The sequence below is a fragment of the Odontesthes bonariensis genome, chromosome 15, assembly GCF_027942865.1.
Source record: "Odontesthes bonariensis isolate fOdoBon6 chromosome 15, fOdoBon6.hap1, whole genome shotgun sequence".
Lineage (NCBI taxonomy): Eukaryota > Metazoa > Chordata > Actinopteri > Atheriniformes > Atherinopsidae > Odontesthes > Odontesthes bonariensis.
In genome coordinates this window covers 4,213,537-4,229,083 of record NC_134520.1, presented here as the reverse complement: position 1 = coordinate 4,229,083, position 15,547 = coordinate 4,213,537, and the positions used below count along the sequence as shown (strand labels likewise).

The 15,547-nt window shown below is 42.6% G+C and overlaps 1 protein-coding gene across 1 annotated transcript in view; it reads right to left on the bottom strand.

The window, feature by feature from the left end:
* Window positions 1–15,547, bottom strand: part of prdm5 (PR domain containing 5) — a 38,918-nt gene that overhangs the window by 9,960 nt on the left and 13,411 nt on the right. Inside the window, exons 12-13 of the mRNA XM_075486204.1 lie at window positions 12,393–12,553; window positions 10,093–10,186 (exon numbers count right to left, since the gene is read on the bottom strand). Coding sequence (XP_075342319.1) covers window positions 10,093–10,186; window positions 12,393–12,553 — 255 coding nt within the window. The remainder of the gene's footprint in view (window positions 1–10,092; window positions 10,187–12,392; window positions 12,554–15,547) is intronic.

The following is a 15,547-nucleotide window of genomic DNA, read 5'->3' as shown; positions in this document are numbered from 1 at the left end:
TGCAAAGACTAAATGAATTCCTGTGTCCAGAAAACCAAAAATACATCAGGGATTCAAACTGATCTATATTTTCTAAAGCGCCATGCCTCGTGGGGGACAGTTACTCTCTGCAGAATTCATCTATAAGCCCGCAGGTTAGCACTGTGCAATTTAACCAAAACAGTTCCAAAAATAAAACCTAAAGCTACATGCTGTTTTTCATTCCTTCAGTAGAACCATCTAATCTCTTATCCTCTTTACAGTAACATAATCTGTCTTCAGTGACTGAGTGTTGAACAGGCAAGCAAGTAATTTTATTGGTGGGGGAGATGTGTTGCCCCTTTAAGTAATAAGGTTAATTAGCTGTGTTTCCTTGGGATTCAAAATGCGAAGATGCTCATTAGAACAGAAAATCTATCAAGGGAACATATGAGAACAGTAATATCAGCTGACTGATATAAACACAGTTGTGTAGGGTGAACGTTTCTCTCCTGTTTCTCACATCAAGTCCACGTCTGCTTAAAGGGTCGAGACGTGAAGCCTTGTTTGAGGTACACACTAAGTATTTAATGGCCATTTTTTTATTCTATTTTTAGTCGACCTTTAATAGAATTCTATTAAAGGTCGACTTGCAAAAACTTATGTTCAAGAGCTTTATCTTGACACTTTATATTTATGTCCCATAAACCCTGCGTCTGTCAACAGAAAAGCTACAACAGCTGTCATGTAGCAGATATACACGTCGGGGTCTAAACCCACCATAAACCTCCCACAAGAGGGCTTCAGAGGAGCACCGGGAGGAGCAGTGACACCAAGTAATAAAACGTCTAACCTCAGTTTAGTGTGGAAAGGGTTAACGTGACATATGTGGCCTGATCGTACATACAGAGACATGTGCACGAGGACAGCTCGGCACTCTGTCCCTAACCCCCCGGCACCTTGCACAATCTCAGCCTCTAGGAGGCCTTTTGTTGACAAACAGGAAAATCTGAATCCCAGATGTGTTTTGAGAAAGAGGAGAGCAAATCCCATGTCTTATGTAGCATGTGTGGTATCGGGTTAAGACCCAATGCTAGCCTTGAGGAGTCCTGGGGAAGGCATTAGTGAGCTAATAGCACTGGGGCGCAGTGTGCTAGGGTACTCTGCGGCTTGGAACACATCCCTTCCAGGAGCTGGCTATTGTCAGTTAATACCCAGCACATACAGCCACGCCCTGCCACACTGAGGCTACACACCAATGCACCTACTTAACCTATACACTCTTCTGCTCTGAGCATGTGCGATTCATCCAGAAAATGCTAACAGGAAATTATGGTATTCGATATTCTGAGGGAGGTCAGTCATAAATATAGTCACTTATAGTGCAAATAACCAGCACTTAATGACTTGTGTTTAAAAGTCATGGCTCTTATTCTGTTCTGGCCTGCTTGGAATAAAACAAGAGCAAGTCAAATAAACAAATGCTACTTGGAAACTGTAATTGTAACATTCCTTCATCATCGCTCTCTGTTATGCGTGTGAGTGTCTGTTCTGCTGAGTGTTACTGTAACTAGAAACCCCCCACTTATTCCCCAGATTGAGCCAGATTGTTTGGGGATTATGAGGGGTGGCTGCAGCACTGAGCCAGGGCTTTATGTGTGTGGAGATGGTAACTGATTTAGCATGTGCTGAAACAGTACACCGTCTCTTTGACCCAGGGTGTCTCCCCCCACCCCCCGCTGTGGCCCTCACACTCCTGGTCTGCTAATCGATCCGTTTGGCACCCCTTGTGTGTCGTATATGTGTGCGCATACGGCCATGTGTCTGGTTAGCAGATGGTCGGCTTTGTCGTTTTGCCTGCTCCACAGCATTCAAGTTACGGAGAACTCTTTGTAGCTTCGGGGCTCCAGTCTGAAAGACATTAGCGCTGTCCATCAGAAATTAATTCCTGGCTTCCTCCAGTTCAGGCAGACAGTGGCCCTCCACTGTCCTTCTCTCTACCCTGTGCCACATGCCAGCGGGGGCCATGGAGGTAACGTGATATCAGCGTGCCAAAGATGATAAGACATCGCCTTTGATGAGCCTACGGAACGCCCAACAACTTTTACACTTGACCTTTCCATTATAGCCAGGGTCTCAGATGATTTTGCCACTTCCTCAAACAATTCCTTACACAAGTCTGAAGTCGCATGTGTATGAGACAAGTCCATGCCCGGGCCCTGCCACACATGCTGCACATGTGAACCTGACATATCTCAAAACCAAATCCTGGATATAAATCATGCATCTCGGCTCCCTAAAGCAGTTAAAGCTGCAGCGGCCAGGCCCCATTCATCAAAGAAACAGACAATAATTCAGTACATGGCGATTTTGCTTTACAAGATTGTAACCATGACCACAGTTAAGACAAACAAAGTCATCTGTACGTAAACAGGTTCAGTGATTCCAGAGTTCTGCCAGATGTCAGTCTGGGGGCAGCTGTTCTGTCTTGAATTCACATAAAGCTGCAACGTAGCTTTGAAAAACACCAAAATATGGCTTTTTAGAAGAACCACAGTAGATGACACTGCTATCCAGACAGTTGGTGCAGCACAGTGTCAGGAATAGGTTAAAAACATTCATTTTACACTGCTCTTCCATCACCTCTTTTCTCACTTAGACACTAATATTTGGACAAAGAACAGAGTCCTTTTTATCTCGTGCCACAGAACAGTCTCAGCAATCCCACATGAAGCACACAACGTGAAATGCACACAGAATATTAGTTTTCTGCCAGCGCCATTTATATAATTAGACAAATATTTCAAAATTCACATGGCAACGATTTACTGATGTTAAAGAGCTACATGTAGTACATAAGTGCAACACGAGCCTGTGGTTTGTTGAGGTACATATCAGAGCAAATGTCAGGGAGCCACCCCTCACTCAACACAGCGTCTGAAGAAAAACAGACCCTGGGATTTCCCCTGTATGTATATAATCTACTGAAAACAACCTGTTAATAATGGAATATAGGGGGGTTGAATAATTATTACCTGGTGGCCCAGACCAGTGAGAACTCTGCCCTTTGGCTTTATCTTTGGGTGCAAACTGTACATGTGGGATACTGTAAATGCAGTGTTTACATGAAGAAGCATATGGCTCTATTCAGACATGACAGGACCTTTTGTGGAAAGAACCACATGTGAAAGTAGCCGCGCTGCAAGAAAACTGCAAGAGTATGAAACGTTTCAGTGGTCACCGATGGATTTGGAAGCTTAAATTGCCATTGAATCCTGATGTGATCATGGGACACTGGATCGCTTTTTCTCTCTGGAGGATCTTTTTACATTTTATAATCGGTTTTACTGTTTCCAAGTCAGGAAATTCTGATGCGTCATAACTACTGTGCAAAAATAAATGGAAATACGGTCTGTAAGGCAAAAACAGTTTGTACAGTCCAAACGAGCTTAAAAAACAATATTTGGTCTGAGCATCTTTATTCTTCAGCACAGCCTGAGCCCTCTTAGACAAGCTTTCTTGTAATTTCTTGAAGTCGTCTTCAGGAATAGTTCTCCAGGCTTCTTGAAGGACGTTCCAAAGCTCTTCTTTGGATGTGGGCTGCCTTTTGTTCCGTTCTCTGTCGAGATGATCCCACACTGCTTCAGTAATGTTGAGCTCCGGGCTCTGGGGAGGATTCATCCCTCCATCAGACCTGTTGCCACTGATTTTCAGTCCACTTCTTGTGTCATTTGGCATAGCTCAGCCTTTTCTCCCTGTTTCCCTTCCTTAAGAATGGCTTCTTGACAGCCACCCTTCCATGGAGACCATTTCTGATGAGGCTTCGGCCAACAGTAGACGGATCAACTGAAAGTCCAGATGCATCTCTCAGGTCTTTGCTGGATTTCTTTCCCATTTATGCTTGATCCTCTTATTTTTTCCTCCACTTGCCCAGTTAATTCACTTTTTTGAGGAACACACTGCACAACGTGCTGAGATATGCCCGGTTTTCGGCTTTGGGAATCCCTCTGTTGGTGCGAAAATACTACTGTATGTCTATCAAGCTGTTATATTTGGCATTTTTTGTAAATCAAACTAAAAAAACGAGAACAAATCATGTGTCTCTGCAACAGGCTGCAAGTATCATTGAAATTAGTCTTATTTGCTAAGTTATGTGTAGACACAACACTGGTTCAACCCTTGAGTTGAGTGATTAAGACTGAATGATGAATAGGTCAGTGAAAACATCCTCTGAAAATGAACAAAAAGGTCAAAAAGAATAACTTCATGAGATCTGCAGAATGCCTGGAGAACTATCGCTCAAGACAACTGCAAAAGAGCACCAAAAAGTCGGGCATTTTGGAAGCAAAATACAAAGAAATGAAGGACGGCTCAAGACTTTTCCACATTTCTGTCTGAGAAGAGTCTTTGAGTCAGCATACGAGCGTTTTTTTTCCTGCATGTTCAGTTATTCCTCCATGCATCTGGCAGCGACTAAAGCTGAAAACATAACAAAGGAGACACCTGGTCTCATTATTGAGGTTGCCTGATGTTTGTTTTGTTTTTAATCACCTTTCTAAACTGCAAGAAAGAGAATGTTTTTATAAGGTGATCTGATATGCAAAGAATCCCCATAACAACCTCCCTCAAATTGGCTCATTCACATAGTTTCATAGTTTACTGAGTGGTTTTATTTTCAGGTTCTTTACAGAATCTGTCTGATTCTTTCCATGCAGCTTCTCCAAAAAGCTGAGAGCATTCACTGCAAATGGCTGTTGTGCTGGGGCTAACTATAGGTTCTGTGTTGCTGTTGACTCTTTCATGCCTGGTGACATATGGTGAAAGTGATACATCCGATGTCAGACAACTTCAAATCACTCGGTGTCATATCTCTGCTTGTTCAGTTTGCGGAAAAAGTCTCTTTAAATGTTTTTCCGTTACGAGGATCATTTTGTACAGGTAGCCAAGTCTAGAAGTTTACAAATGTTCCTTTTTGGGAGACTGGACATGTGTAAGCACCCTACAAACTTGTTGGCTTCATCGCAAGTGAAAAAAAAAAAACACAGCAAAGCTTAATTTTTCCAAGGCACACACACCAGTTTGTTGTAACACAGCTCATGGGCTGACAGCGATCATTGCTGCCAAGATGACATGTCCTATGATGTCAATATGACAGCGAGTCACTGGGTTCTGTCAGCGTTTCCCTTGGAACAAATCCTTTTCATGACCCCACCATGGTTATTTGCCACATCGTGGCGCATATGGTGGGAAAATCTGCTCTCACCGCGCTGTGATGTGGAGGAGGAGATATCTGCTGCATCACGGCGGCCAAAAAGAATCGTTTAGAAAAATGGTAGAAACATCCGTCATGACAGCTGAGTTCCACAAGGTCTTCCTACAGCTTTTTGACAGCTTAAACTTTATGGGTTGTCTGTGATCTCATAAAGGCTGCTTTCTGAGAACACGCCAGCCTTTGTGGCACTACATCTAATTTGTTTGAGCTCAACAAGATGTTCTGACCAAATGAAACTGAAACTAAATCCAACTCAAATACACAGTACATGCCTTCCCTACTGCTTAATGCTGTCGCGTTGATTTTCTTTCAAATTTCTCTTTAATCTGTTTCACACTTTGGCCTTTATACTCACCGACTTTGCTCATAAAGCTCTATTGTGTTAGGAGTAAAATGATAGGGGAAGGAAATCTCCGGGGAATTCTTACAAAGTCCTCAGTATTTAGCGGGTAAATAATCAATGCTGACTTTTTCCTGTGAAGCAGGAAGACAAACAAGATCAAGCTTTCCTGTCTGCTATCCAGCGAAGCCGCCGATTTAAAGGCCTCTTTTAAAGCCCGCACATACATTGACGGGGTCATTTTACAACTTTGCAGCAAAGTTTATCTCACAATCCCCACGTCCACTGATGAGTAACATGAGCTTAAATTACTCGTCACCGCTTGAGAACAAGGTGTCAGGGGTTGTCGCTCAAGGAACGACTCGCAATGCCCATCTGAGCTTTTTTTCTCCTCTCTCTCACACACACACACACACACACACACACACAAAATCAACAAACAAACAACAACAAAAAATCCTGACTATAGAATGAGGGGACAGATTTACAGCCAGTCAGGGTCACAGGTCATCCGGCTGGATGCTTTCTTGGAGTGGGCTTTTCTTTATTTGCTCCTTTCTTTCTTTTAGGTGTCCCTTCGGCTCCCACCCCTCCCCCAGCATTCCTCCCTTTTGTTTATTCCATATAAATACAATCAGACTGGCCTGTGGACCACACTGGTATACATTCTCTCTTTCTGTTGGTTAGTCCCTCACACATACACATGTACGCAAACACACACATGCAAAGCTCGCATGCACACAGATACAAAAGGAGCTGTTGACAAAGCGTGGTGGGCTTGTTAACAGACCACCACTCAATACGCGTAAACATTTTGACACACTAATCTTACAAGCGGCTGCAGGGAATGTTTGACAAGTTTTCATAAATACTGTTGAAATCATTTTGGATTTGATGGAGCTCTAATGAGGCTGACCGATAACTATATGGAGGGAAGCGTCACAGCATGCAATATTTACTGAGATTAAGAGACTTACGGCAGGTGAGTCCGTAGCCACAAATGGGGGGGGGGGGGGGGGGAAGAGCAAACAAGACAAGAAGAAGAAGTTTAAGAGGCAGCGAGAAAGAGAGGAGGTTGGGCAGAGACAGGAAGAAGAAAAAAAAGAGGGACAGAAGCCAAGAAGTGGCAGTGTGGCTGTGCCAGGTCTCTGCACCAGTCTGTTGGTGAGGAGACGCACAGGAATTTGTAGCTTTCCAGTTTAAGGCAGTTTAATGAACATCCAGGGCTCTATTTTTGTGGCGCTCCAAAGCCGTGCTGCAACATTTTCTAACATTCTAACGTGCTCCTAGCCTGGGAATTCCCATGCTGCTTTGCGCTCAATTTCATTCTCACTGCAAAGTCAGCCTGGAAACCACCGCCCTTATTTTTGCCAGAGTTTGGGAACCAATCACAGGGGGGGGGGGCAGCAAGACGATGACGACGTCTATGCGCAACACCGAAGCTTGTAGAGTGTTAATCCAACATGGCAGCGGACACAACGTTACCGTTCGATGCAGACTTAGAAAGTGTTTCGGAGTAGATTCACCCAAGGGTCATTTGAACCGTGACATCCAGCCAAGTAGCCCACCCGAAGTTTTTCCAATATTGGCTGAACATCAGCTGAGTTACAGAGTTATCCCGAATAGCTTAGTACAAGCGCTAACGGACCCTGGCAGTATCTCCAAAATTACCACACAAAAATCACATGTCATGACACCAAACTTCTACAGTAGTACAAATATGGTCTGTACTCACAAAACGATGCATTTGGAAGTTTGTACATAGTCCAGGAGTTTATTATTATCATCAACACAAGCCTGATAGCTTTTCTGCTGCTAAAGCTGCATCGACGTCACTTCTGGGAGCTTCAAAGTAAGATGAGGGTTGATCTACTACTGTAGACAACAAAGCAAGGCTGCTCAATTTCTCCATTATTAAAATAAATTCACAACTCTACAACATAAAAAATCATGTAGAATATAGCATATAGGCCTACTTTGTTGTTAATTTAAGTAGCTTAGAGCGCAAGTTTACTTTTATTTTACTGTTTTTTCTTCTTCCTCGTCGAATTTCTGTCGTCATCTGGTATAAGTGATACAATTGGCTATGAATCGCGCGCAAAGCAGCATGGGAAGAACCTGACGTCATTTGATAGACATTCGTAGCGCCCAATAAACGGCTCTAGGCATTCGTAAACCACGCCTCAAATACGAGAAAATGCACACCTAGTTCCCAGACCACCATCTCATCGAGATGTGGACGCGTCAGCCAGGCTAACGTGCTCCATCCATTGGTTATGGTTTGGTTTTGCCGTGTGTGGCAAGATGGTGGAAGCAGAGGTGCATTCAATTTGTACATAAATGCTGTTATCGGGGCTTTTTAGAGTCTTTGATACAATGCTGCTTAGGATCAGGTCTGTTTGTCATGCTTAGATGATGAAACTTTAAAAGAATAATTCAGTATTTTGGTGAAGGAACCTACTTGAGACCAGATGTTGTATCATCAACAGGAAGAAGCGGGGTCTTCTACAGCAGGGGCTCTCAAACTCATGACTGAATGGTTGCATCTGATTGTGTTCAAGTCATTCCATATTTGCTAAAAGGTAAATTAGCTTAAAAAAATCTATATTATAATGTGATTAAAGCAATAATACAACTTAAAGGAGACATCATGCCCTTCCCTTAAAACTCTGCGTCATGCTTTGGTCAAAGTCCTTTTCTTCCAGCAGGTTTTGAGTCCTCAACAACCTTTAGCACACGGCAAACTAATGGAAACATTCTTCACAAGCATTTTTATTCTCAAATACTTACATTTCCATATAGACGTTGGTGAAGGACAGCTGGTACTAATTGCTCTTTAGGCACATTTTTGTCGCCGGTCACAACTGGTTGAGGTGTTAAAACATCGCGCCAGCCGTTAATGTGAACACATCAGCCAAAAACCACAACATAATTCCTCCACCGCATATCGACTCCATAAATCCTGAACTTCGCTGTAGCTCTGTTTCTCTCGACTGTTGTTTAATTTCTGAATGGCTAACGATAAGGACTGTTGCTTAAATGAGCAAAGTTTTACTGATGCTCCAGGTTTATAGTCGACATAGTCCTGCATTCAGTGACAAACGGGAAATTGAAATGTCCAAAATCAGACAGGAAAAAAATGCAAGAACCCCAATAAGAAGTCAGTTTTCTTGCTGGGATATGAAATGTTAAAGGAGAATTCCGGCTATTTTACAAACATATCCCATCTGTTGGAGACCCAGGAAAGTTGGCCAAAGGGAAAAACGCGAGAAATTTTCATGCCCGCTGCGCAAAGTTGTCCAATTGCGCTGATTTCCATGAAAGCGGGCTCTATCGGGCAATCTTTTAACCTTTCCTGAGGCTCTTAACGTGTATTAAAAAATACTTTTGACTGAATAGGCCGTGGTGTCAGTAGCAATACAATTCAACCCAGGGGCTAACCATACCGTTAGCTAGCACAGACATTATACATTTTGAGATTTCAAAAACAGCGCTCTTACCTTTCTCAGCTTCCGTGTTCCACAGGCGTGCGCACAAATCGATCGCCGAAGTCATACACTATAGTATTCCAAAATTGTCTTTTTGTCCACCAAAAACGACCCTCGGGAACCGAACTACACATTGCCATGTTTGTTATTGTTTCCTATCGAACAGCTGACTCGTTTCAACACCCATTTTCGCCGTGATGTCATGATGTGTCACATGACTGCTGGAAGGAGCGCACCTTCGCCCATTATTCAGCTGCGGGAGATAAGAACCCTCTGGATTTTATTGGAAGCACGTCCTGGACTTGAACAGTTGAGAAAATGAGAGTGTGTGCCTTTCCGAATTGCGGCAACATAATGAGGAGGTATTTGGCCTTGAGTTTTCTTCGCCTTCCCGTCCGCAACCGGCAGACGCCTGTGGAACACGGAAGCGCTGTTTTTGAAATCTCAAAATGTATAATGTCTGTGATAGCTAATGGTATGGTTAGCCCCTGGGTTGAATTGTATTGCTACTGACACCACGGCCAATTCGGTAAAAAGTATTTTGATACACGTTAAGAGCCTCAGGAAAGGTTAAAAGCTTGCCCGATAGAGCCCGCTTTCAAGGAAATTGGACAACTTTGCGCAGCGGGCATGAAAATTTCTCGCGTTTTTCCCTTTGGCCAACTTTCCTGGGTCTCCAACAGATGGGATATGTTTGTAAAATAGCCGGAATTCTCCTTTAAACAAAAGACTGTTAGAGAACAATTAGTTCATTTCTTTCTTATGTTAAGGGAACTATATAACTAATGATGAGAACGTGCAAAGAGAAAAATCAACTGCAAAAGAGTTTCGACTTCCAACGCAGTGTGAGTTAGTAGCAACTTTAGAAAGTCTAATAAATACACAAACATCTCATAAGATGTCCTCTTTAAGTAATTTTTGCTCATCTGTTGATTCACTTGTGAGCACTTAATGGATATTGGCCAATATGCTGCTGACTGCAGCTGCTGTAAGGTGAATTCTAAAGAGGCGCTGAATTATAGAAGGCCACTAACCTGTATGGCTGCGGATGTGAACCCTTAGCGTGCCGTTGCTGGCGAACTTTTGTCCGCAGTACGGGCAGATCTTCTCCTTTTCCCCCGTGTGTGTCTGGTGGATAAATGATAAAACAGACGTGATGGAGGTTAAAAGAAACCAAAAAAACATTCATCCTCACATCGTTCCTGCATTTCAAAGTGGGATCTACCGTGGTAGATGGCTTTCAGTGTCAGAACATTAAGCTTGTCGGATATTCAATCAAAATCCAAGAAAAAAAAAAAAGAAAAGCTTTTTAATACCATATCCTTAGATAAGGATTCATCCAAACATAATCACGTTTTTTTTTTTCTGAGGTAAAAGCAGTCCCAGAATCTGCATTTCACTTTGTTCTAAACTTTGTGTTTGGAGCAAAACTAGCCTGTATCATGCACATCACAGTGAATGGAGATAAACCTCAGCTCTCTGGATCAGAGAAGACAAACAGGCGATAAAGATTTAAGAGGGTCCAGAGCCCTAGGGACCTTAAGGTTAGGGTGCAAATATGCATTCATCTCTTAATCCTGCACCCCCCTTTTCTTCTTCTCCTTTCAGTTCCAAACAGTCCATGGTGTTGAGCCCATAAGGGCTGAACATGCAGCTCCTCTCCTTCCCCTCGCCTTGTTGAAAAGTAGCCTCTGAGTTCCTCCTCCTGGCCTGCTGTTAATTCTCCAGAAGATTTGAGAGTATGAAAAGCTCAAACTCAGAGCGACAGTTTCAACAGCAGTACAACAGTACAGGAACACCTCCACTCCGGGCCCCCGTCCTTCCTACCATCGCCCCAATGTGTCCCTCTGACACCTCGGGTGTTTCGTTACAAAGCCCTCCATCCACACTCTCACACACACACACACGTTCACAAAGAAACGGATACGAGTACCCTAACAACCACAAACTCACACACCCTCCCACACACAACAATGCACAAACAGATCCACTTATACGAACACATGTGTCCCAGATGGAATAAAGTTGTTGGCTGTTGTTTGTTCAACCGAGAAAATATCATCGGTGTGAAGCAGACAGCAATTTCACAAAGAAACATTACAAGTGTATATATATATATATATATATATATATATATGTATACACACACACACTTTTAACATATTCGTATGTACAGTGTATCTATTTGCTCAAAAAAAGATTATTTGTTCAGTCTTCCAGAGGTGAGACTATCTTGTACAAAGTGCTACACATACAATATAATGCTTGCAGATGGATGCTGACACACACTTACACACCCTCTCATATAACATGAACCCAGGCTCAATGAGGAGAAAGCATTTACTGTAACACAAGAGCTCTTCTCGAATTACTCCGGCCTGTTCTGGCAGATATGTGCAGCTTCGCTGTTGCACATCCACATACCGAATGACATCTGATGTGGCACAGAAGGATTATAAAGCATCAAACGGTCTATTTTTTTTTCAAATTCATAAATCATTCAAATTCATCTTACACCCTGAAATCTTCTTTTCTTATTCTAAAAACTATATGTGTATAAAATCCTGGTTCAGGTGAGATGCAAATGTTTACTTTTAATTTTCAACATTTGTGTTAGTCAGACAGGCTGCACAGAGCTCCAATAATCACGGACGTCTGTGCAGAAGAATGGTGTCAAAGTTTGCATTCAATTAGATTTCAACAATATTGCAGTCAAAAGGCAGGTAACTCCGCCGTGTAAAAACAGCCAGCGAGTTGTCATCTCCTCGGCAACCTGACTTTGATCAAGGACAGATCTCTCAGCGGCCTCCAGAAACCGTCATCAGTGAGACACTTCAGCATGCCTGCTTTCGTCCTACCGCTCTCAGACATTTTCTTTTGCTGCGTGCCAAGAAGCTGCTTGGTTTCAATCTTGATCCGTAACCACACCGGACGCCGTCAGATTTAAAGCTCATAATCTACAGAGAGATCTGTTTGGGGGCTTTGAAACCCTGCGGAGCTAATGGACTAACTGCCATTTCTAATCGATAAAGGAATTTATTTCATATGCGTCAATAGGCAGTGAGACAAGGAGTAAGACAAGATGCAAATCAATAGAAATATTTCAGTAGAGGGTAAAGCTGTCATTTATTCTCCAGCAAACTTTGTTCAGCAGAAGACTGGTGATAAAAAATATAATACTTTTTTCCTTAAAGTTCAACCTTAGGTTTCATAAGTTGTTTTCTAACTTTTCTACAACAACACCAATTTTCTCTGAACTCAATTTCAAAGTGACTGCAGACCTGTAATCACTGTGTGTGATTGAGGCTGGCTGGCTCGAGCCCTTTTCATTCACCTTCTTGTGGCTCTTGAGGACAGAAGGAGTGACGAAGGCCTTCTCGCACAGGTCACACTTGTACTTCTTGTGGCCGTCGTGCACCACCTGGATGTGGACGTTGAGCGTGTCCTTCCTCTTGAAGGTGGCGTCGCACTGGTCACACTTGAATGTCCTCTCACCTGCAGCAAGGATAGAGGATCATTTGTGGGAGCAACTTTCTCTCAGCTATTGTTGTGCTTCTAAACACACAGCCATCACGCACAGCAAGACGGGACCCAATTTCACTGCAGTGATTGTGTGGACAGAAAACTACATAAGAGAAGGTGGGGTTTTTTTTGCACCAGACAGCTCCCACACAATGGTCTTTAGAATGGTCTGGCTCTGCTTTATTTCTGTTTAAGTGAAAAAAACATGCCCGATTTAATAATCATTCCACTGAACAGCGCTGAAATGCCAGTCAGACTGTCCGTAGACGCATTCATCGGGGCACAATCTCAGCTGTTCTCAGAGTGAAGCCTGATGTTTCCTTCACGCCTCTGCTCTCAGCCTCCACACAACAGCCTCTATTGTTGTAGAGTCGATGTTTCCATTATATGGAGATCATTCAATTTCCACAGAGTAGTTTAGTTTGGAGGCAGCGAGTGGCTACAAGCTTGTGCTCATTCTCCGATTACCCAGTGTGATGATGGTCAGCTCAATAAGATGGAACAGCAGTGGAAGCTGAGGTTCACCGTGTTTTCAATCAGCCCGGAACATTCACTTGATGATAATCAATGTCAGCGCCACCCTCAGACAGATTCCATTAATATACAGAGCGGGGCTTCAGTCTGATATTAGGCCATGCATGCTCCTACGCAAACAGGGACAGTCACACAAACACACACATGCACAGGGTTATGCTCAAGATCTTAAAATAAGGTTGAAACACAGCAGCTGACACATAAATGTGCAGTGCTTCATGCGAGAACCACATGTGCTGATTTGAGTGTGAATGTGAAACTTTTTGATCTCTATCTGAATGGATTTAAAGGTTACATGCCCTACCAAATAAACCAAAACAATATCCTAATCACCTGGAAAATAATGCATTTTAGACACTTTTAATCAAACAGTTGTGCAATTGTGAGGAAAATTCTCAATCTCTGTCAGCTAACTGAGGGTTATGTGACGGTACAATCATTGTATAATATTCTCTCACTGGTTTAAATTACTATTATTAGACCACTGTCCAAGAAACTTCACCTGATGTGACTCGTGACAGTTACATTCACCTTTCCTGTTTGCAGATTCAGACAGAAAAACTTGTAACATTGCAGTGAGAAATTCCTCTTTTGACTCCATTCTCATTTTTGTGAGTTAAACTCGCACAAAGAGTGGAACACGATCAATTATCGGCAACTTTTGTGGGGTTTAAAAAATAATACAAGTTCCAGAATTGAAGAAAATTAGTTCTGTAGAGTTTCACCTGCGAGTGCTGTGACAGATGTGCTTCTGCGAGCTCAGGTGCTCCTCCAGCTTTAGAGACAGACAATCTCATGGCGCAATAAATTATTAACAATTTATTTAAGTCTCTCACGTACAGTAGAGTGAAATTTCACACTTGATCCCAAAGCCCCAGATACACTGTCCAAAACTTGATACATCATACAAGTGCTTGTATTATGTTGCCAGCCGCTTGGGACAGCGGCAGGAAATGCCTTGAGCTTTACAATCTCTTTTGTTATCTGGCTCAGTTCGAAGACTAGAGCTGCATCCTGCCAAGCCTCAACCGCAGCTCGACTGTCCACGAACAAAGTTTCTGACAGAGTGTGTCAGACTAATGTCCCTTTGGGGCGAAACTGTGTGTTGTTAATGGAAATATCTACTGGGGTAAGTAAGGGATGACGGCGAATAAAAACGCAGGACTATTGGCTATAAAACTCACTCAGCTGGTTTTAAAAGTAACTATTCTAGATGACTTAAGGAAAGCACATGGACACAATGACTTGGGTCATTTTTTCCTAACACTGCTTAAGCTAACAGTCATCAAAGATGGCAGGGTTTGTTTTGGTATTGTTCAGTTTCAAATTCAGAAAAATCTGCATTCAATTCAAAATAACAAAACTAAATAAATCATCCTGACATTTCAGTCCCTTTTAAACACAGACAAATATTTCAACCCTTTAAAAAAGAAATGTCTTCCAGAGAGATTAGGTTCCTTTTGACACAAGAAGCAACACATTCTTCCTCTTGCAGAACAGTTGAATTCAGAGGCAATTACATGCATCATTACACCATGAAAATACACACAAGAGTTTTGCAGCTGCAGCCTTTCCTGGTCTGGTACAACCAGAGCCATGTGGTCGCTACTGTTTGCTAATGCTGGTAAAAATGAATTGAACTGATAACCAAATCTATCCTATATTTGCCAGTTCAGTTCAGCCCAGTCTGCAACATATCGCTTTAGCTCTTCTTTCCTGTCATAGTGAGCTAGTTGGAAGGCCCTCCCACCCATTTAACTCACTGTGTTCTGATTGGCCAACCCCTCCTTCAGGTCTTGTCGGCCAGAAGCATCGTTACTGGCTGCTCTATAGAGGTAGTTATACATGCACGCGTTTGGAGTTGAGAGAGAGAATCTAATGCAATAGCAGCAGTACTTCAGTAAGTCACAATCCTAGCACCGGCAACAACTGCATCCACGAAAAAGCATGTTAGAAAAGGAAGATGGCATTATTAAAAAGAGAGGCAAAAAGACAACATTGGCAAATCCTTTCAGGGATGGAGAGAACTGAGTGATTACACTGAAGCTGGATCCTGAGCTGAAATGCTCTTCTCCTGGATAGGCAAGCCTCTAACGCCACATCCTAGCGATTTCCAAATGTGTTCTAGTTGCTTATTGCGAGCTGGTAGCAACAATGAGTGTCAGCTGTTTCTAAAGGAATAGTATTCTGTTGACAAGGTCATGCCGCTATGGTGGATAACGTGACATTTTTCCTCACGTTTAAGTCACAAACATCAGAAAGTCGATCCACGGTATTTAATCTAAAATGATCTAACCCTATATAAAGTATCTGAAAACAACATGACTGTATTTATATGAGAGCTCCCTTGTGTGATGTTACTGTGATGAATTCAATACATGACCGGTGAGAATGTCTCCTATGTGTAGTTTTTTTTGACTGGTTTAGTTACCC